General features: G+C 38.6%; 1 protein-coding gene across 10 annotated transcripts in view; it reads right to left on the reverse strand.

Annotated features, from left to right (window-relative positions):
• Window positions 1-24,170, reverse strand: part of PIGG (phosphatidylinositol glycan anchor biosynthesis class G (EMM blood group)) — an 88,487-nt gene that overhangs the window by 61,424 nt on the left and 2,893 nt on the right. For all 10 annotated transcript variants that reach the window (XR_010827434.1, XR_007159089.2, XM_048051020.2 and 7 more), the window contains exons 2-8: window positions 23,875-24,080; window positions 22,521-22,730; window positions 20,906-21,094; window positions 19,105-19,246; window positions 16,411-16,623; window positions 7,605-7,822; window positions 4,626-4,907 (exon numbers count right to left, since the gene is read on the reverse strand). Coding sequence is in view for 8 of the 10 variants with exons in the window: in XM_048051020.2 (XP_047906977.1) it covers window positions 4,626-4,907; window positions 7,605-7,822; window positions 16,411-16,623; window positions 19,105-19,246; window positions 20,906-21,094; window positions 22,521-22,730; window positions 23,875-24,080 (1,460 nt within the window). In the remaining 2 variants the exon portion in view is untranslated. The remainder of the gene's footprint in view (window positions 1-4,625; window positions 4,908-7,604; window positions 7,823-16,410; window positions 16,624-19,104; window positions 19,247-20,905; window positions 21,095-22,520; window positions 22,731-23,874; window positions 24,081-24,170) is intronic.

Below are 24,170 nucleotides of genomic sequence, written 5' to 3' on the forward strand. Positions count from 1 at the left end.
CAATCCAGTCATTTATGGAGTAGGATGAAGATGGTTTGATGAAAATGGATTTCTACAGGTTTGGATACGAAGTCACGTCTGCTTCGTAAGACATACTTCAGCTTCCCACATCTTCAAATATGCCTCGAGTACAGGAATAGAGACACAGCACCAGAATCGAGAATCCAGTACTTTTCACTTGTAGCAACCCCAACTTTTGGAGAGGGTGGCGAGTGAGGTAGACTTTGGATTGCTGAAAACGTCCTCGTTCATGTATTATCAACTTGAAGCAGCTGATCTGATCATCTGCTGGTATGCTCTGACCTCCCAGCTGGGTAAAGCTCCAGAATATATTTCTGATTCATGATGCACCAATTTCATACATTCCCCCTTCTTTCCAGTTCAAGCAGGAAACACTTGAATTGATAACTGTCCCATTACAGCTAAATGGAGATATTTTCCAAGGTGACATAAAAATAAGCATTGTCGTGTCCAAGAGACACTATCTGATCGCTTTCCTAAAATGACAGAGGTGTTACTGCCTGTGACACAAAACTGCATGAGTAAATAAAGGGTTTTTTCCGCATTTCTTACATTCCAGATGGGTCTCAATAGCTGGTACCAAAGAGGAAAAACCAACACATTGCTGCTGAAACACCTTTCTTCAAGCAACGGGGAACTGGGTTTATAGTGCTACATCAAGTGGGGAGAATGCTCTAACTGCTGTGGCCTCTTATAAGCAGAACGTGGGGTGCTGTAGACAAAGATACAAAACTGGGTATGATCATAGAATCATTATGGTTGGAAAGGACCTCCAAGATGGCCCAACCATCCCCTACCACCAACGTCATCCACTAAACCATGTCCCTAAACACCACGTCCAACCTTTCCTTGAACACCCCCAGGGACGGTGACTCCACCATCTCCCTGGACAACCCGTCCCAGTGCCTGACTGCTCTTTCTGAGAAGAAATGTCTCCTCATTCTCACCCTGAACCTCCCCTGGCACAACCTGATGCCATCCCCTCTAATCCTATACAGGATGTCATTTCTAAACAGTCTATTTTTGCTCAATTTGTTCTCAAAGGCAAATGTGCAGAAAAAGCAGGGGCAGGAAAGGAAAAAAAAAATGAAATAGAATAGATAGATAAACACTTCTCACATATACTCTTGGCTGCATTTCCTAGGCATAGCTGACTAGGTGGAATCATCAGAAATGGCCAACAGTTTATGGTTACGGAAGTTCCTCACAATGATTGAATCTAAAAGTGGAACAGCATAGATTATGTGTGTGCTTCTTTTAATGTCTTCCTTGATGGAATTATCTGCATCCATCAGGGAGGCAGCAATTAATTCATATCATAAGGAAAGCCATTTCGCCCAACTCGAAGTTTTGAACACTAGGAGACATTTTGCAATTGCTGCTGTGATCACTGTTAGAGTAGCTGTATTAGCAATACATAAGCCACCTGCAGGAAGTTGTTCACACCAGCAGCTGCCTCTCACCAAGGATGCATGCAAGGATGTAAAAGTGACAAGAACAGGTGGGAATGAAACCCCCTAGACTCAGGCCAAACTAAAAAGGCAGACCCCATACCTGTAAAACAATACATGGTAACAGCCTGTTCTAAACTTAGCACTCAGAGAAAAAATTAATGTTGGGGGAGGAAAAAAGACTGAAGCTCTAACCTTTGATCCAGATTTACTGAAGCACAACCACAACCTGGGAAGCCCCCAAAAATCTGGGCCAAAGCCCACTCAAAGGAGGACTCAATGAGCTCGCTGCAGCTTCCTGGGCAAGAGCAGATACCAAAAGGCCAACAGAGGTGAAAGATTTGCACTATGTTCACACACTCTTTCTTTGATAAGCTCAGTGTGTTGCTAGTTCGGGCACCAGAATTTGGATGCATGAAGCTGGAGGGCTCTCTCTGGTGTTGAGTCTGCAGTTCATGGGTGCTTTTTTTTTCAATGAGGTGCTCTACTCAGAGAGAAACCAGACGGTTCCCCAAAAGAGAAAAAGCAGGAGTGGGAAATGTAACAGAAATACAAAACACCCAGCCAGGACACTGCCTTCTTCAGCAAGCAGTTAGCAATGGCCGCTATCTGTCAACTTTCAAGTACACATTTGGAATGGTTGGCTGATAGACAATCAGTGATCAGAAAAACAAAACTCCCCAAGAAAATACAAGCCTTTGCCTATCACAAGACAAAACACAATTCAAACCCAACCACATAAAACGTCATCCCATATGAAGAATAATGAGTAAATCACTGGGGAAAGAAAAAAAAAAAAAAACAACACAGGGGAGACCAGATCAACCTGCCTAAAGGCAGAACACTCAGAAAGGAATCATCAGAAATACAGACAAACAATACAGGGCTAACAGCCCTTGAGTTCTTGAGTTCAGCCTCATCTCAAAGCAAAAACATAAATTAATTAATTAATCAATTTTAAAAATTTAAAAAATAAAAAATAAAAAATGAACCAAAATGAAGGAATGACAAATGAAAAGGAGCTGCCCTATTAAAGAGTTAAAAGGCTTTCCCTGAGGAAATACTGAACAAAAACTTTGAAACACATCTTAAGCAGAGGCTGGTTTATAACAACTTTGCACGGTACTTCCAGCCCACACGCTGTACGTTGAGTATGAAGGAAGGGTACACTGAGTATGAAGGAAGGAACATGCACAAAAATGAGAAGACAGAAGGTCTCCAGGCATCTGCGCTAAAGGCACAGGCAGAGAGCAAGCCTCCATGTAGCTTAACACTTTAAAGTAAGGAACGTGATGCTTTGCATCAACCCCTATTCTATAGAGGCTTCAAGCTCTGATCCTAGACATGCAAGAAAAGTATCTACTCATTTTGTCAACTGACCTCATGGATAGGTGTAATAGTCAGAAGTGCAGTACTTATGTTTGAAGGCTAGTCTTTTATCTTTAATGAGACTAAAGATAAGTGCCCATTAATGCCCATTACTCCTACAGTGGTGGGTGTCACAAAGGATTAACTCATCTCTTGGCATGTAAGGAAGATTTCAGGTCAAAAACACACTGAGTTGCTCTGAGACTATCATTGTAGAGGACAAAGCTAAAATCCACTGTCATCGTTCTCAACCCAATTGAAGTAGAATTGTCTGTAAATTATATGTAGGTCTAGAGCATCATCACTTACTGTTGTTAAAATCGGAAAAAAATATTAAGATGAAAAATGTGCTTGTTTCCCATGGTTACTTGGTTTTGTTTACTATTTTTTTCTTTTTTTTAATATTTTTATTTACTTTTTATTTGCTATAAAGTATTTTAAATATATATGTAATTCTTACTATTTTCCTTTGTTTACTACTGCATAGAAGTAAATCTTAAGATTCTACGCAATACACTGCATCATTAATTATGATTTCAAGGCCATATTCTTTTACATTCTACAAATAAGAATTTCTACCTCATTTATGCTTAAATAAATAAAGGCTCTAAGTAGTACAACTCAGAAAAGGCTGAAGTGAACTGAGTCCATTTAAACACCAATGCATCCCTAAGTACTAACAGTGTTAAACTGTAAAACTACATGTCTTATTCGGCAGATTTGCCCATTCACATTGATTAATTTTTCTTTCTTCTTTCATTTGCCCTTAAAAATAATCCACAATAGCATCACTAGGTTTTGTAACAAAACATTAAACCTAGTTTGACACAAAATTTTCAGTACCAAAAGCAAACTGTGATCTACACTTAGAAAGACTGTTCTGCTAGCAGTTATGCTTGAGATGAAACTTCTTTCCCTGATATCATTAAGCAGAAGTGATAGCTGACTTTTTACACTGCTTTAGCCTAAATGATCAACATACACACATAAATCTTATGTTACCAATAAACATAAGCATGAAACAACACGATCTATTCAAACTCCTTTTTCAATCACTTTTAATACACTAGAATGAATTGCACCAAAGAAAACTGAAATGGAGGTGAGCTGCCTTCGGGAGAAAATGGCATTACTTTTAGTCCAAGGCTTCTCTCAGAAAAACAGTATTTCCAAGAAGGAATGACACAAATTCAGAAATTACAGAAACAAAATGATAAAGTATAACTGGTATAGCTTTAATAATAAACATTAGCAGCCTTACTCAAAACAATTTAAATATATAGTTAAGCTCAGAATTCCAGCGTATAGTTCCACTGACTGCAATGTTAACCTCTGCTCAGTAGTGACTTTTCTCAATTCCATTGAGCAGAGCTGTTATTACACAGTTCTGCAAGTCAAAAAGTCTGCTTTTTAGCTTGAAAAAGTGTTACTGCAAAATATCATACATCTTGCATTAATTGCAGCTGTGAAACATCACTGTGTAACAGCATAAAATTAGTACACAGAACTGTTTCTAACCTCAAATTCAACTGTAAAATAATGTACACTAATTAGAACATTTCTTAAAGTAATTTGAAAATAAGCACTCTTATGATTTTCTTTACAGGAATCTGTTATCATGCCACAATGAACATACCACATTTCAACACTAATTTTAAATTATACTAATTACATTACAAATTACAGTTCCTTTAAGCACACACACAAAACCTTTACAAAACTTTATTACAAAGTATGCCATGAAGAGCAAAACATTTTGAACCATAATTAAATGCACAGTCTCACCTTCACTGGAAGTCTGGAATTCTCAAGGATCTTTCCAATGGCAGATAAAATACCACACATGAGTGCAGAAATCAGCATCATCACTCCAAGTGCTGTTAACCAGGCCATACTGCAGAAATAGCATAAACTTTCTGCTGATGTGCATACAATGACGTGAACCGCACACAGCACCAGACACATCAAGTAAAAGAGCAGAGAGAAGAGCGAAGGGGAGAGCGGCACTTCGAATTCTGCCCGGCTGCTCAGAGCTTTTGGAACACTGAGCAAAAGCAGCAGCAGAACCTAGGGAAAAAAATAAAACAGAGAATTAACACTTAAAGAATCAGGATTAGCCAAAGCATGCAGTGAGAATTCACACAAAAATCATACTGGTGTCATCCATGTCACTCTGGTATGATCTAGTATGATCACTTGATCTAAAAAACACTGTGAAACAATACACTGGATGGTTTGACTTGCGTAAGTTATCACCATATAAAGAGGAGAAAAAAAGATTGTGTTTTCATTTATTGATTTCAGGGCTTGGACGCATGATTCATCGGGGTTTAATATATTACCATACGCCTCCTGACTTGCTGTAACTGACCATCTGCATGATCTTCATTCACTGTAAGAGTTTTAACTCTCTACAAAATTAAGTGTTTTAACTCTCAATACTGAAATAGCTCCTAAGCAAACAAATTCGACTCATTTATAACTCGTAAATAAAAAGTTAACTGCACGCTCTACCAAAGGCCATTTATCTCACAAGTTATAGATTTCTTGCTGAGTTAAATAGCTTCCCAGGCCAGGGAAAGTTCTCATGCTATCACATAAGTGTATGCTGTTTTTCAAGCTTATGAATTCTGCTATTTAGTTTTGTCCCTCTCCTTGTCTTAATTCGATTTACCAGCTTCACTTCTGCTTTGCTATAACCCGCACACAGACGAAGCAGAATGTCAGATTTCCTCTCAGGCAACTGTAGCAGTGGAGTTAATTTGAGTAATTTCTGCTACCCATGAACAAATAAAGAAAAATTCAGCCACACACTAAGACATTTTGCAAGGGACACAGATGGGCTAAAGAGAGCTCAGTATGCTTGTTGTAGGGCATGATTAAAACAAATTTTAAAAAAGGAGTTATATCCGAGCACTGCCAACCTATAATCTTTCACTTGTGAAGACCTCTACCTAAAACTTACCCATCCATACAGCAAGATATAGTAAAATACATCAAACTAATTGCAATGCATTGCAGTAGTCCATTGTTATTCATATTATACTTTTCACAATTCACTCAGTTATGAAAGCACGAGGTTTCACACTACCATACTGGCTCATTTTTTGCTTTTTAACACAGGACTTAGAACAAAGCACTTAAAATACTAAAATGCTCAAATTGTAGTTACCTATAAATCTAAATTTAATTCTCCGAGAAAATACAGTTATTAGTTCATGTTCCAGAGGTATTCTCCTCACAAGATGAATAGCATTTATAGAATCATGTAGCTTGTAGTCACCTGTGAGATTCCCTGCCTTTATTTCTATGGTTGAGGGTGGAAAATACATATAAAACTAAACAATTTTAGAAAGCACGGCAGTTTCTTGAGTGTTGCACTGGGAAAAAAAATAAATCCAGATGTTTTGTACAGTCTTCTAGTGACACTGTGCAAGCTCTTGTTAACCACACTTTCAAAGCTAATTAGTAGCTGCACGTTTCTGTTGATAAAGGCCCATTGACTAAAATACCTGAGATCTGTTTTGTTGAAAAAGTAAATACCAACAACGGCATTCCAGAAAAAAACAGAATTCCAGTGCTTCAGGTACAAACTGTCAGGAGTTTGAATCCTTAGGTTCCCAAAACAAAGGAACAAGAAAGGACTATAAGCACTTCAGTTTCATCGCGGGCACTGTCCATCTCCAGATTTGCTATCTGTAGGCTGGTAACAGAACCTACCATCTCGTCTCCTACAGGGACTGAGGAACTGACTCCTGAGAAGTGGTCAGCAGAATGATAAAGCACACCAAGCAGTCCATCAGAAAGCCATTTCCAATGTGTTCTGTACACAGAGAACAAGGCGTAGATGATGAGGCCTTGCATGCAGCCCACAAGGACTGAGGAAACTCAAAACAGCTGCTCATCTACTGACCATTCCAGGCACTGAACAGAACCGCAGGTGCAGCTATTGTATAGCCTTGCAGCTTACAGCACTGCTCACAGGCTAGGACTAAATCAAGACGGTAGTGGGTATTTCCATCCTAGGGAACAATGCTTTTTCTCACAAAAGTTGACAGTGATGTTATCTGAAAGGTAGGTGCAAGTTTCTGTACATAAAGTTCAGTATGCAGGCATGGTATCCCCTCAGCATTCTTCCCAAAGCATTACACTGCGGTATTTGAGATTTCCAACACTTGAGATTTCCCCAAAATATCAATTGCAAATAACCTCTTAAAATTCCAGACGTGGGATATCTTATCTTTATTCCGTAGTGTGATATGGAATGGTGACCCAGCACCTTTCAGCAAGTACCTATTTTGGGGCTCTAGGCCTGTCAGTAAAAAGAGTAATTCTTGGAATGGTTAAAAAAAAAAAAAAAAAAAACAAACAGCCACACAGGGTCTCGCTTGTTCTCAATAGCTGTAATTGTTGTTAGATAAAGAGGAAAAAATAGGAATTTACTTGCAGATGTTTTTTGTTTTAATGCAGGAAATCTCCTTAAAGAATAGAAGGCTAACTGATATGGGAGTAATGTAAGTTGTAGCACATCTACATATTTACTACACCTATTTACACCAATACATAACCACCTTATATCAAAAGCTCTCTTGAATAATTTTAAACGCTAAGTTATTCTTTAAAAATAATATTATGCTCATCCTTCAAATACAATAAGTAAACCCTAGAAGAGTTAATTCTGAAGAATATACACTAAGTAGTCAAAAAATAGGAACCTTCATGTCTTGCACTTAGCTTCTTTCCCAGAAAGATGTATTTTCATACCTCCATAATGATAACAGTCCCCACCATCATCGAATACATGTCATATTGTGCCACTTGTTTGCTTAGTGAAGAACTCAAAGTCTTCAGAGCCTCCAAATATTGCTTCAGGACCTTTTTGCCAAGATTCATGAGTATTTCTGAATTATTCCCCTCTAAGTACAGTTTGATCCAGTTACCATGGGATTTCTCTGCTATCTTAAATTGCTCATATCCAGGATCTAATGGGAAAAAACAAACAAACAAACAAAAAAACAAAACACAGGTAAGAGGATCCATGAACAAAGGAGGATAATAGGAAACCTAATCATACTTTTGTACTTTCTTGTATGATCTGAAGAAAACTTGCTATAGGAGTTGAAACTTCTTTCATACAGAGAAAGTTACATTATCTTCCTGCAGCAAGGCCATAATGAGACAGTAACTCAGAATAAAACCAATTAATCCCTAATCAGATAGAACGTCAAGGCCTCTAAATGTGACAAATGTATTAAAATAGCCATTTACTTTTACAAAAGGTTTCCAGAATAAACGTATCCAAATGCTTTAAATCCTGAAAAAGCCATGTTTCCCACTGGAACCGCTCATTATCCAGACTGTATTGCACAAGCCAAGTGGGAAATCACCAAACTGCTGATCTCTGGAGAAAATATCGAAGGACATCCACACAACATATTAGGAGCCCTGATTTTGCTACAAAGATAATGAGAATCAGTTGGTAACACAAACAGAAACACAAAATAAGCCAAATTTTGAAACAGTAATAGAAAAGTTAACAGCTGAAGTGCGCAGTTTGTCTTCAGGCATTTGGATTACAAAGCTGGTGCAAAAGCAATGCTCTCCAGTGAAATTCAGTATTTTGGCTATATTGTAAGGGTTGACTACAGTCAAACCTATTAAAAAAAAAAAAAAAAGAAAACCTCGTGCTGCCACCAACCTACAGTAGCAAGAGGCTTGCAGTAGAAGGTGCTTTCATGATGTCCTATCCACATATAAAGGAATTCTGACCAGAAAAAAAAACCTAGTGGGAGCGTTAGGTGGAGGGGAGTGACGACACCAACTCTTACCTTACAGTAAGTGTTCTGGTTGATACATGACAGAGGTTGGGTGTGGAAGGACTATGATACAAGTCAATTCAAAGGATACAAAAGAGGACTCTACTATTTTTCTCTACTAATGTTGATTTTCATTGTCAACTCTCCCTTTAGCTAAACATCAACACAAAAAGCTACAGCACACAAAGAATGAGCCGTAGCATTTTTACTTCCCAAAAAGATTTATTCAGCTATGACAATAACCAGATTGTGCAGGCATACACAGAAGAGACATCAATTTGTGGAAAAAAAATAGAATAATTTATCATTATAAGCATAAAGGTTAAAAAAAAAATTAAACTCTGACAAAATCATTAGTTTGGGTCGTACATCCACTTCATGAGTATTCTATTCACTTCATGTAAGTTTAATTTCAAGAGCATGTATTAGCAACACAGCAAATTAGATCAGTTGCTGTATTTTATTGTGAACGTTGACAGCAGTATTGTTTCTAAAAGCACTTAAAAGCATGCTTTCCTTTTTCATTTTATAGATGCATCATCCCATACTCCAGTATGCCATGTGGTATTTAAAAATCAGTCACTGAGTAGAGTATGTAATCACAACATAAACTTAATCAACAACAGAAGGAATTTCTGTTTTACTGGACATTATGCTGCGTGAGCATTCACATGCATCTGCATTTTTTGCTAGAAATAAATGTTTAGTTTCCCTTTACATCAAATAACTATCATAAAATACCCCAAGTTGGAAGGGATCTGAGGATCAAGGACAAGGATCACTGAGTCCAAATTACAGCTCCACACAGGATACTTATTATTTCCATGCTATTTCACTCTAAAGTTAATAACTTAAGGGTAAAATGGCCAACTTGGAAATTGTTATACAAAAACATCACCCTCTTATCTTGAAATCCTTAACTTCTTAGCTAAAAGTAGGGTAAAAGATTTGCTGTGCAGTTTCAGAAGCCAAGAGTTAAAGCAGTGACTGAAGTAAGTTTGGTGTCACAAAGACTTAAATTACAGCTAGTTTTTACTCCTGATAGATCAACAATGGATCAGATTTGGTAGAAACCATTATGCCGTTTGTGAGACCTTTTCAGCAAAAGAAGGTGTACATTATTAAATTCAGACACATTTTTCATTTTATTTCGAGTAAGTGAAGGTGAATGCAGTATTTCTTCTCACAATTCTTGTGCAGTTATGAAGGAATTGTGTTTAAGGTTTGTAAGTCTCTTATCACTACAAAACAGTGATCTACTACAGGCTGAATCAACATGAGAATTTTACAAAGTAACATTTAACTCAGAATGTCACGTCTTCTTTTCTACAACTTCTAACCTATTAACGCACTTTTTAGTAAGGCTTTTGATAGTATCCTTCTGGACAGATTGCTCTACTGTGAGATGAACAGGTTCACATTATGCTGGGTGATGAACTGGCTGATCAGCAAAGCTCAGTGGGTCGTAGTGGATGGGGCAACATCTGTCTGGCAGTCACTAGCAATGTTCCCCACGGCTCAGTTCCAGGGCAGGCTCTGCACAATATTTTTATTAATGATGTGGATGCAGGAGTTGTCAGCGAGTCTGCTGACAGTACTAAACAGGGAGGTGCTGTTAACTCTTCGGACGGACAAGAGGACTTGCAGAGGCATGTAGATACACTGAAGCACTGGGCAATCATGAGTGTGATGTTCAACAAAGGAAAATGCACCTGCAACGGAGCAATGCCAGGCACAAACTGGGAGACAAGCACCTGGAGAGCAGCTCAGCAGAAAGGGATCCAGGGGTGCAGGTGACAGCAGGCTCAGCGTGAGCCAGCAGAGTGCCCTGGCAGACAAGAGGGCAAACTGCATTTTGGGGTGTGTTAAACACAGCATTGCCAGACAGTGTCTGAAGAGGTGATGCTCCCACTACATTTAGTGTTTGTACAGTCTCACCTTTAACACTGTATACATTTGGGGGCTCCACAATGTGAAAAGGATGTTAATGTCTTGGAATGCATCCAGAGGAGGGCAACAAAGCTAGTAAAAGGGCTGGCAGAGGTCTTGTGAGGGGAGGCTGAGGACACTTGGGCTGTCCAGCCTAGAGAAAAGGAGGCCAAGAGGCGACCTCATGGCTCTCTGCAGCTCCCTGAGGAGGGGAAGCGCAGAGGCAGGTGCTGGTCTCTGCTCCCTGGACACTGATGTCAGGACAGGAGGGAACGGCACAAATCTGCGCCAGGACAGGTTCAGACCGGGCATTAGGAAGAAGTTCTGTACCGTGAGGGTAGGCAAACGCTGGAACAGGCTTTCTAGCGAGGTGGCTGGTGCCCCATGCCTGTTGGTCAGGCAGCTGGGCCTGATGATCTCTGATCCTATTATGCAGGAGGCTTACAGGTATTTGCTGGTGAGTACAATTCAACCACCAGCAAGCACTTGTGTATCAAGACAGCTGCCAGCGTGCAACTGAGACTTTCCTACCATTCACTGCTCTTGAACAGTGGATTCCCTAGGAAGTTCCTCATCCAGTATTAGAAATTCAAAAACTCTTATTTCAAATAAAAAAGTTAAATATTCATAACTCTGAGGAAATCCAGAAATCCAGAAAGGATCATCTAAAATGAGCTTTAATTAAACTGAGATTTGACGTGACGCTATTTTATTACACAGAACATTGAAACTTGTTCAAGTTGTATTTTGAAATCTAAATAAATTCTTCCTACATCTTGTTCCTGCTTCAATCCCTTTTCAGGTTTTTTTGCCCCATCTCCCTCTTTCTTCCTTTTAGCATTTTTTCCCCCCATCTCATTTACCTCTCTCCAAGCTACTGCCTACCAAACACATTCTATCCATATTGCCAAAGATAACTGTTTTAGTCTAACTGCATTTACATTTTTGAAATACATTAAGGGAATGATAACAGAAACTTGCAGAGAGAAATGAGGGACTGGACACTTTTCTCTGAGAGCTCCAATGTGTTCAGTGGCACACCTGTATGCAGTTAAGTATAAAACAAGGAAGGCCATAGATTCTGCACTGTTGAATAAACCTTTTGGTAACTGGTGGATAACATTTGCAGGTCAGTCTTGCATGGCATACACACAAGAGAAGCTAAACGTGAGGCCAAATCCAAACCAAGCTTGCCCTGCTACAGGTTTCCCCAAGCACCGGGAATAGATTGCTTGCACAGAATTATACCAGCATTTTCTGCCTCAGCCTTCTTCCAAAGCTATCACAGCAAACGTCTCTGCTTCCCAAGCATATGGTTCATAACAGTTTCATTTCGTTACAATCACAAGCAGCAATCATCTAAAAAAACCTGATAAATACACAAAAGGAATGTATCACGTAGAAATTACTCCTCCAGTTTCAGTATATAAATCTCTCAGAAACACCAAATTATTTCATTCAATACATACACCTAATGCAAGTTTAGTATTACTTCCAAACTAAAAAGTGGACATTCATTTTAGTAACATCCAGCTTGCACTCAAAAAGTGTCAAAAAAGTGTCTTTTACAGAAACAAGACTAGTTCATCATTCAGACGAATGTTCTGAAGTTCTGAACAGGAAGGAAGCAGTACTAGCTAACTACAGTTGACTGCCTTACAGTGATGTTTGAACACATTAAGAAACCCAAAGTGCTTTTCTAGGTGCAGTGAGAACAATAAATCACTGGAACAACCTCACCAGTGATGTGGTAGAATCTGGAGGTTTTCAAGATGTAATTGGACGTGTAAGCTCCTTTTTCCCACGAGAGATTGGGCCTGATAATGTTTTGAGAACACTTCCAACCTGGGCTGTTCTATGATTCTATAAATAATTTTTAATTTTTTTTTAAAGGCAGCAAGACTTAGACCATCCCTACAAGTATCGGTCCCTTTAAACTGCAGCTCCACTCATAGCAGTTTTACTTTGCATTCAACTGAAGTTTCACAATCTACCAATTGTTACTAATTGAGAATCTGAATGAGAACGTTTCAACCTGCAGTTGGCAAATGAGCTAGATGTCTAATTGGGTTTCTTCCAGGGATTTCTTACCTTCACAAAACAGCACACTTCATCTATGGAATTCAGAAACGGTATGGCCCAAGACTTGTCAGCACAACTCTGATGAGTGTGCAGATGATCCACAAGTAAGAGCCAAAGGCTTAGAGCAGGGCGAGCTAGAACATATTGTTCACAACCTTGCCCGGTCAGGTCTTGAATGTCTACAAGTACTGAAACTCCACAAACTCTCTGGACAACTCATTCCAGTGTTTTATTTCCCTTACAGAAAAAAGTTTCCTTCATTTAAACAAACATTCCCATATTTCAATTTATGTCCTCTGCCTCTTAGCCATTTGCCAGGCACCACCAAGCACAGTCTGGTTCAACCTTCTTTTTCCCTTCTATCAGGTATTATGTACATTGATAAGGTCCCTGCTGAGTCTTCTCTCCAAGCACCCTCAGTCTCTCTCCTTGTATAACAAATGTTCCAACCCTTTCATCACCTGCATGGCCATTCACTGTGCTCACTACACCATATCCATGTCTTCCTTACACCAGGAAGCCCAGAATGAGGCCCAGGACCACACATCATCTCACCATAACTGAGAAAAGATAAAGGACTGACCTGCTAATGACTGCCTTCCTAATGAAACCCTGTATGCCACTGGCTTTCTTTCCACAAGGATGTATTACTGCTTTATGTTCAGCTTGATATCCTACAGGACCCTTTGACTTTCTCCACCAAGCTGCTCTCCAGCCAGTAAGCACACAACCTGTACTGTCGACTCGTCTCTGACATTCCTCTTTGCTGAACTTCACGCAGTTCCTGTCAGTCTGTTTCTCCAGTCTGTTTTAATGGCAGCAAGCCCACCTGGTGCATTATTCTCCTAGTTCTGTATCATCTCCAAACTTGCTGAGGGGTGCGCTCTTGCATCCTCCAGGTCTTTAAGAAGATGTTAAACAGTACTGGCCCCAGTGTCAACCCCTGGGGCCTGCCCCTACGGACTTGCACCAGCTGGGCTTTGTCACTGATCACAACCCCCATGCCTGGCAGTTCAGCCACGTCTCAGTCCATTGCATTTACCAGTCATTTATCTAATCTACACCATATCAGTTTGTCTTTGAGTATGTTACAGGAGACAAACACATTAGCAAAACTTTTAACAAGCTGAAGAACATGCAATTCTCTCCACTTAACCATCAAACCAGATAACTTGTTGTAGAAAGAAGGTTCCAGTTGGATGAAGCACCATTTCCACTCCATAAATCCATAAATCTACTCCCAATCACCTTCTTATCCTTCATAAATTTGGAATTGCTTTCCAGGAATATTTGTTCCATCATTTTCCCTAGGATCAAGGTAAAACTGACTAGCCTGTAGTTCACTGGATTCTCCTGCTTGTTGTTCCTGAACTCGGGAGCGACATTTGCTTTATTCCAGTCTTCAGGAAGTTCCCCTTATCACCAAAGCCTGTCAAAGATTTTCAAGAATGCTTTGCAATGACACTGCCTGGTTCCTTCAGCACTGTGGCTGTATCTCATCAGGCCCCACAGACTTTTATATATTCAGTTTGTTTAAATATTTCCTACCTTGGTTCTCCTCCCCTAAGGGGAGGTTTTCCTTGTTCCACGCTTTCCCACAGGTCTCAGAAGCTTATTATTCCTGAAGCCTGGGTCTTACCAGTAAAGGCTGAGGCAAAAAAGGCATTGACTACCTCAGCCTTTTCCATGTCCTTTATCATCAGCACCACTACCCACCAAGCACTAGGCCCACACTCTCCCAGGTCTTTCTTTTGCTACTAATGTACTTGTGGAAGCACTTATTGCTTCCCTCTCCAGTAGACTCCAGATAGGCTTTGACATTCCTAATCTCATACCTGCACATTCAGACAACGCGTATAATGTTCCCAGACTACCCAACCCTCCTGCTTCTTATGTGTTTCTTTTTCATATCCAAGTTTCATATCCATCCACACATGCCTCCTGCCACCTCTGTTTGATTTGCTCCATGTGGAGATTTCCTCCAGATGGTGACATTGCTTTTCAGCTTGGAAGAGGTGATCCTTGAAGGAGGAAAAAAAAATACAATAACCAGAGCTTCTGAAGCCTCCTCCTCTTCAGAACTGTATTCCATGGCATTCCTTCAGGTAGATCCCTGAGCAAGTCTGCTCTCCGAAGTCTAGGGTTGTGATCCTGCTTCTTGCCTTGTTATATCCTATCACAACCCACGGTTGCTGAAGATGAGGCTGACCCTGACCTTCATATCCCTGACCATTTCCTTGTAAGTATCAAATCCAGCATGGTACCCTTCCCTTGTAAGCTCGTGCCCTTTTGTGTTCTCCTTCCAAGTAAATATCAGGACAGATGAAGTACCACATATCCACTGTCTGTGGTACACGAGGCTTCCACCAACTTTCTGAAGATCTCTTCTACTTCTTCCCAATAAGACTAGCCATAGCAACATAGCCCATGTTGGTCTGCCCATTAATCCCATCCCATAGGTTCTCAATTGGCTAATCATCTATTTCTAGGCAGAGCTCCATTTGCTGCCATTTATCCATGCTTATGAACTACAGGCAGCATTAGTCACTGACTTTGTGACTTTCCCTTTAATATTTTTAGGTCCTGAAGTATTCACAACAACAAAACCTCAAACTAAACAAACAGCAAGGCACCTCTTTTCCCTGCCAATCTTAATGGTCCTAAGCAAAGCTTCCTATGGTGTGTATTAAGCTACAGGCTTACACATCTTGGACCCTGTAAGAACAAGACCCCCTAAGAAGTGTACAGCACACAAAGAATTCACCCTAACAAAGAATTCACCCTAAGACTCTGCACAAAAAGGAATTGGATTTGATTCAATTTTACTGAGACTCTGCTACTGGAAGGATAGGAGGTCGTCATGGGCGCTTTTCAGCAGAGTAGCACCTCTAATAGCAGTTCATAGTCACAAGCAAGTGGCATAAAATTCTTCACATTTTCACCTTGAGCTATTTTAACTTCACTTTCAAATGAAAGCTACAAGTTGAAATAAAGCTATTGCTGGACAAAAATACAGATGATATAAAACAGAAGCTTCCGTCTCCTTCACCAGCTCTTGCAGCAATAGATGGAGCTTTGTGTCAGAATTTTCAGTTCTGAACCCCACCAACACGGTGAGTCTCCTCGCTTGAACCACTCACAGAGGCAGAAGTATCAGAACAGAGGGAGCATGTGCCTTACTGTTAACACTTCACTACCATTGGCAGGACTTGTTTTGTTAAGACACCCAGTTGGGGTTTAACTACGATTAGAAGCTGTGATGTTGAAAGATAATCTGTTCTTGATCTACAACAGTCATCCTGCTGAACTTAATATTGTTTTCTACTTTAAGTACTCATAGCCATAACAACACAGCTTTACATTCCCGTGCAGTTATTTTTTTGATTCAACAGATTGGAAGTCTAATGACAAGAACTTCAAGTTTCACAGTCACTTGAAGACGACAATATTTTCCAATGTCCATAGCAAAGTATTCACTTTGACCTCTGACTACTCTCTAAATTTTATTTCTGCTCTTTCATCTACTAGTAAGAGTAATGGCCATTAAAAAACTTTATTCAGAAGCAGTGTGCCAGAGTAGATACTAAAGAGTGAACTCAGCACAATTCCTTTGAATACTGCTCTCAATTAAAAAGCTAATTTGAATACTATACTCTTGAACTTAAAAGCTCAAACTGTGTTATAAATAATATGATATTATGAGGTAACATCCTCTTCTATATTGTTTTTTTAAGATGATTTACCTTTTTCATAGGCAGGTGTATTTTCTTCCAGCAGCCTGCTAAGCTGGAATCCATTCAAGTGCAAGAAACGTAGTTGTTCCCTCATTGTCTTGCCTCCTACAACTGGCAATATAAGGTTCCCAACACTGTTTCTTGAAATGGGTAGACCAAGACCTACTGCCAGTGTACTAGCCAAATCAGTTTGTTGTACAAGTTCAGGTTGTGTTAGAGGACCTAGAATCAACAAGATAAAAAATAAAAAAAGAAAGGAAAAAGTATTTCAATTACAGGCCTTTCTATTTCTATAGCAAGAGAGACATTTTTTTAGTTTAAAAATATGTTCACTGCCATTAGATCAACTAGTTCAAGTGATCTACAGAGTGTTCTTCTTTGTTGTAAAACCAAAACTTATTCAATTTTCAGCAAGTACCACTCTTCAATGTAAGCAATTACTGTAAACACAATGTGAATGTTACACAAGTACAAATATTGGAAGAGATTGTCCAAGATACAACCTTAATAATATCAAGTTGTAGTTTAGATCCTGAGAGGGTTTGGTAACTTATATTAGAAAGAATAGAAAATACTACAGCAGGCTGATTTTGTGCATGAATGAAGAATGAGAATCTAAAATAATGCTTGCAGCATTCTAGAATCTTTTTGATATAATTAAATCTCTACCAGGCTGCTAGGCAAACAGAATCAGAGGTCAGGTAAAGGAATGTTGAGGCCCAAATCCTGGAGCTCCACACAGGCAAACCCTGTGATTTTAAAATGTTCTGTGCAGGATCCCATTACAGAATCACAGAATCATCTAGGTTACCTGACTGCTGTTTCCAGGATTAGCCTTCAGTTTCACAGACTTCTATCTATCCATGTGAGATACTTCACTAACATAAGCAAACATTTAAGATTGCAATGACAATTGTTGCCTCCTGTGCCTTACTGGTTACGTAACAGTTTTTTTTACTGTGTTTACTTAGTTCTCTTTGCAAATCTGGGCATTAAGTGTTTTGATTTAAGTACGCGGAAAAAAATGATATACAGCATTTATTACTCTCAAGGCTCCCTTTAAGAGCATTAGAACTTCATCTCTCATTTCTCATCTAGCTGTAATTAATCCCATCCTTTTTTAGAATGCCATCTATAATCCCTAACTACTCTTTACATGAGTGCCTGTACATCAGCAATTTTCAGATTTCATCTTTAAAGGCAAGTTTTTAACTAGTCAAAAAAGCCCAACTACCAACTACATTTAGTCAACCATGGGTGACATCTCTGTATAAGGCTACGCAAGTAATATTCTGACCACGTTTTAAATACGAAAACTCATGGGATTACCATTTTGAGGTCTGCCATATTAATGACAATACAGTTTGTTTACAGTAGGATCATAAGGAGCGATCGAAGAATTTTGACTGCTACGGCAATAAGAAGCAACCTGCTGAGTATTTACATGGTTATCATTACAAATCACAGACTTGATCCCCAAAAAACAGTTGACTAGATATTTTTCATTATGTTGTAAAAAATTGCATGTTCAGATTAACCACCACAGAAACTAATACAATCGACCGTTTTCATTTACAGAATCAACACTCTCCTGGCCTGGTTGTCAACACATACCAGTGACATTTATAAAGCAAAAACTTATGAGAGCTCCAGTAAGCTCTTGACTTTGTTTTGTTTTTAAATCTGAGGAGTTCAAGGACTCCTCAAGCAGTCCTTTCTATTCCAGCTGGATACAGTTTCACAAATGATCGACAGATAAGCGTACTTTCACTGTGCTTCAGGAACATCCAGCAAAATAAGCAAGGCAAGGTTCAGCAAGCAGGAAATCAAATGAAAACGGGCAAGAGGCAGAAAGGCAGGGGAAGTATTATTTTGAAGAAAACGTTCACTCCTATAACTACATTTCACTGATTCACTCAGTCAAGGAGTTTATTTAAGCCAGATGCTGTAAGCTAGGCTAACGGTTGTGCTAGACACACCAATCCCTTCTTTCCTCTTACCTTAAGCTATATTATACAAGTAGAATATGAGCTTCAGAAGCAGACAACCTCACACTAATGATTTAAAATGAATTGTCTGGCCAATACAGTAAATATACTGGTGCTCCATGTTCTTCCATTAGATGCTTATTAATCAGTGGTCCTGTTTTCTCTGCTTCATCTCTCTTCCTTTCTTAAGTGCAATCCTTCCTCTTTCCTGTTATTCTCAGCATAAGAAATTGGCATTTATTCTTTACTCCTGGACATCTAAGAGGGAAGAATGGAGGCCAGGGAAATATTCTGACCAAGACAGATAAAGCTTAAAACTCACTTCAAACAACATTTCAGTTCTAATCTAATCTGTTTACCAGTATCCCATGATCCTGACAACAAGAGATCTCATTAGCTCTGAACACTCAAGTAGGACAGTTCTGCAAAAGGTTGTAATCTGAGAAATACCTAGTTCTGTCTGTGGTTACACAGTCTAAGCCACAGTTTCAGCATGACACAGATGCAAACTCCAGCTAAACGCAGAGGTCACACAGAACATGTGGTATCTTGCCAGACACATGTACAACGAACCGTGAGCTAAATTCCAGCACCGCCAGGGTGATAGCACAATACAACCACAGTACTTTTCAGGAAAAAATGTAGAGCTAATATAAATTAAACATGAAAACATGTTCTAAAAAGTTCAGCTAACCAACTTTTTTTTGATCCTTACCACTTCTCTTTTCAAAAGCAGAGCTGATAAACAGCAGTGGTGTGTGCACTTCACCTTCTGAAGAACCACCATGACTCCCTGTTTCAGACATCCCATGATCCCCACAAACAACCAGCAAACTCGGCAGAGAAGCCTCTCCTTCCTGCAAACCACAGAAATTTAAGTTACTGTAAGAACAGTATGTATATATATAATGCCCCGTTATCTTTATCCATTTCATGCATAAATATTTGTTGAAATTAATTCAGTTTTCAAGATTCTCTCATAACACACAGAGAAGATTACCAGAGATGTCCACAGCTAAATGTTATGCAGCAATATTTGTTTTTAAAACTTAAGGCATACATATGTGTCATTATATAACAAACACTACAAAGAAGCTTTCTAAAATAAATAAAAAAAAAAACAACCCATTTACAGAGTCAGAAGAACGTGACAGAGATTAAACAAAGGTTCTCATACTTTTTGAAAAAAAAACAGGAGCACAGGAGCAGTAGCACTGACAGAGAAATTTGTTTTCCCCAGCTGAAGAGTGTCTTCACCTTCATTGAGATTTTAGTAAAATATAAATTTAAAAATATTAAAATATTAATTTGATAAACCTATTTTATAAATCCTACAATAAGCAATGGGTTAAAGAAAATTTGAGCAGGGTCAAAGAAAATAAGCTACGTTAGCAAAACAGAAAATTAATTGTATGTTTCCATTTTAGATTGTGAGTTTTAAACTCAAACATGGTCTAGAGAAATGTTAGAAGAAAGTTAAATTTGTATTTCTTCTCCAATCTTTCAAGTGTCTTTGGGGTAGAAAACTGATGTGACTGATGTCAAATCATGTCTATATTTCTGAAGACAGACGAACAGAAGCATAAGTGAGGCCTGTCCAACAGCTCTGAGGCAACAAATCGAAGACCACAGAAAAATATCGTCATTCCATAACAAAGTCATTAGTGATTACCAGTACCTGTTATACACAAAAGTGCCTGCATTCTTTCCGTATTCTGGAACTAATATAAAGCCTTGCATATGTTGGCAAAAGAGTAACATACAAGCAAACAGTGCCAAAACCACCACACTACACATGAGATTATAACCTCCACAATCAAGAATTTAACCTTTCCTTTAATTTGACACTATCATCTTGTCTGAAAACACTAGTGAAATTTTAAGCGTAGCTATTCTGAATTTTAGTTGCCTAAAAACAAACAAACAAACAAACTTCAGACCACTTGGAATTAGGCTATGGTATTTCAACATCCAGGGTATTTAGATAAGTGACATCCCGTATCTCCAACTCTAGGAAGAGATTCAGATTTGATAATGTTATGTGCTATGTTTAGCATACGAAAAAATGCTGTTTGCAACCTCCAGTTCTACTTGATACTTTTCAGTATCTGAGAATTAAGCGTACCTTCAAATCATAAAAATAAGAGACATAGCTATATATACCTATTGTTACTCCCGGTGAATTTCATTACTGGAAGATCACACCAACTACTATAATTATTCATGATCAATAAGACTTTTGGCTTGCATTCCTTCCCTCTTCCTGCACATCAAGGGGCAGTTATTTGCGACAGCTCTTCAGAAGAGACAGTTAACAGATGTTACCAAGGTCAGCTAGTAAATCCTTAAATGCTACACTGCATTGTTAACTGGAGAATGGGCAGGGAAGGAAAGAGAACAATATTCGCTTTGGTCTAGGAATAAACGACTACCCCTGAAGAAGCGATTGTTTTGAGAATATTAATGCAATGCTATTCTATAAATAACACACTTTGATCTCAGACAAGATATATTACCTTTGAAAGAAGGGAAATATGAATCTTCTTCAGGATGTTATCCATTTCACGAAGTTTTGGTCCCACTAGTGGGCTGTTTGGCCCAGTCACATGTCCAATATGGTCCAATCCGAGGTAATGTAATATTAGGAGATCCCAGTCTTCTCTCTTTAACACTCTGTCCAAGTGTCTGGTAACATTATCATCAACCTCAGAAATAAAAGGAAAACAATTAGAAAAATAATTTCCCACTTGTAAAAAGAATAGAAAGGTTAGCTCTCAAAAACCATGAAAGTTCTGTACAAGCTGATGAGAACTAAAGCCACTCAAATTTAAAAGAAAAAGAAAAAAAACAGATGGATTGTTTCAATGCCAGAGTCAAAGATTCTGTCTTACGAGAGATTCTTCACCACATTTCAATCCCTTCTGCTTGCGAAGGATCGTATTATATACAAGGAGAGAAAACAGAATTGACATACTTCCACAGACACTTTTAAAACCAGACATTTTTAGTCACTTTCATCCTTTACAGTCCTGATTCATCAATTTGGAGAAGCAGATATAGCAAACAATATCTCTTTGGAGCTTGGAAGCAAAGGAATAAAAAAGCCCTCCTGATCTTTCAAGTCATTTTTTTGCTACTATGTAAACACAAATGGATTTCATTTACTGTGACAAAAAAGAAGTGACCACACAGGAAGAAAGAAGGAAGATACGAAAAATGCTGTTTGGGGACTACCTCGTAAGTTCTCCTGCTTAGGTTGTCAACCCATTTTTAGTTGCATAAATATTTTTAATATCTAGAGGAAATATAAGCTTTGCACATGCAACATTACTTTGTTGACTTTGTTGGATATAACTATCTAAAAAAAAAAAACCACCTGTAAAATGTTATGTCTTTAATGGTCTCTCACTCAGAAAGTACAAAAAACACATGAAGCATTGAGAGCTATGTAATCACAGACCCAGCAGCATATTTGCATTTTTTCTCTCCACACTGAAGCTTCCAGTAGACTTTCTTAGAATAACCAATTAAAAGCATCCTCACACTGGGCTTAGCTTCCTTAAACATGATAATAAAATACTGATGTCAGTAGCACCAGGTTAAGGGCCTAAAGTTTTGCAAATCAACGGTTCAAAATACAAACCAGAACTGCTAGCCCACTGACTCATTTAGTATTCCCAAAACAAACTGTGAAAATTCTTATTTTATCTCCAGCTTATGTTCCCTCTTTTCTAACATACTGAAATACTGCCCATCTTGCACCTACAAAAGCAATATAATACTATAGAAAGTATGGATCTGGGAGAATAAGATTATCTATTAGGATGCCTTTTAAAGATGGCCTTTATTAATAAAAAATGTGATAGGAAACTCGAACCATGGATAGTTGCATTTTTAAACAAACTGTAACAAACACAGTTTATTACTGTATCATCCAAACATTTCTCCACTGCCTATGCCAGAGGAACTGAAATCCTTAGCTACACATTATCAATGCTGAAAATATACAACCCAATTTCTATTTAATTGCCAGGTTCACGTTTCTGAACAAGAAAAGTTTCATTCATTTTCAGATGTCACTATGTGTTTGCGCGTACATTATTTAACTTGAGATTATAAAAAGTCTCTCACCTCTGTAAAATCTGATACAAAGAAGGATGTTGTTCCATCATATTCCACAAAATGCTTTGGAAACAATTTGACCCAAGTATCATCACCATAAAAGATTATTCTTTTCCCGGCTGTTTTTGCCTGCCAAATCAGATTGTCGTCCAACAGAGCTGGAGAGTTGAGGTTCACCACAACATCAATGAAGCCAGGAATGCTACCCGTCATCAAAGCCTGCACAAAACAAGAAAAGAAAAGGAGCTGTATTAACAGAAACTAAGAATTTTACAGTACTCAGAATAAAAAAATAGCATAAGAGGAAGTAATGAAGCAGAGAGGAAAGAGATTACACTTTCAATAAAGAAATTTAATAAATTAAAAGAACATACAAACAGCCATGCTACATTATATCAACTAACAGCATGTTGTCACAGTTGATATCAGAAATACTACTTGCTTAACAGAAAAGTAAATATATTTTCTTAATTAGTGGATAGCAAAAACGCTTTTTATCCCAGTTGAAATTTGTTTCATTTACCAGTTCAGCAAAACACCAACAAGACCGTTTAGATGGCCTAAGTAAAACTAATGTAGCACAATACTAAAAATGGTAGCACAGTCAAAACAGAAATTAAGAATTTTCTGGGAAAATGCAATGAAGTCCACCTATCAAGAGCCACCAGATTATTTTCCCTTCACTCTCTCACTGGCCTTCCAAAAGCTCTGTACCTCAGCTTATCCATGAACAAAATGCCACTCAGATCCACCACTGTCAAGCCCAGGTGATTAAATATTTTGATGACACAGCCAAAATCCATCGTTTAGTTACCTTGAGCTTGGCACAATTTTCTTTTTTTTTTAAAAGTCTGCAAAAACATCCCTATGATAATACAAATTTACATCCAGCTAGGCTTCCTATCATAAGTCACAAGAACACAATGAGAAACACCAACAAAAATGCTCTTGGATAGAAGACAACTGGAAAATTTGATGGCTGTGAGGCTGCCTTCCCAAGATTACAAATGAAAAGGTTACGTCAATCATTTAAACCAGCACCACAGTCCCAACTGCCCTTATCTAATTCTCAGAGATCTTCCTACTACAGCGCTACCAAAAAAGGAACAAAACAAGGCAAAGCGTCTTAAGTGGAAGCTACCACCAGTCTCTCTACTTTCCTTTGATGCCTCGCCTTTTCTTCAGGAAGAACATTTGGGTCACGGCAAGTCAGAATTCTATCTCTTGCTCCACTACAGCAAATTAAGTTCTAGCCATAAGTTGACCAAACCCACTCTTTATACCAGCTCTGAGCACATGAAACACACCAGCCTTCCCAGTCTCCTCAAATTGAAAAAACCCTAAAGGGAAACAAAGCACTTACTTTAATTCGAGGCATAGTCACGGTGGGTGGCTTCGCTTCAGCAATGAAACTGTAGGACGTTCCTTTTTCGATAACTTGTGTGGTGTAAGGCATGAACTGTTTACCTTTGGATCCAAAGACAAAGTCATCTCTCAAAGCATCTATCAGGACAATGACAACTTTTTTGAAAAGTGGTGGTGGAATTTTGGTCCAGTTAGAAACCGTTCCTAAAGAACAACAACACACAGAAAAAGATATATACAGTCATCAACAAATTTTAACACTTGAAAGACGCAAAATAAAGAACAACTTCACCA

Source organism: Anser cygnoides, chromosome Z, assembly GCF_040182565.1.
Source record: "Anser cygnoides isolate HZ-2024a breed goose chromosome Z, Taihu_goose_T2T_genome, whole genome shotgun sequence".
In the NCBI taxonomy this organism is placed as follows: Eukaryota; Metazoa; Chordata; class Aves; order Anseriformes; family Anatidae; genus Anser; species Anser cygnoides.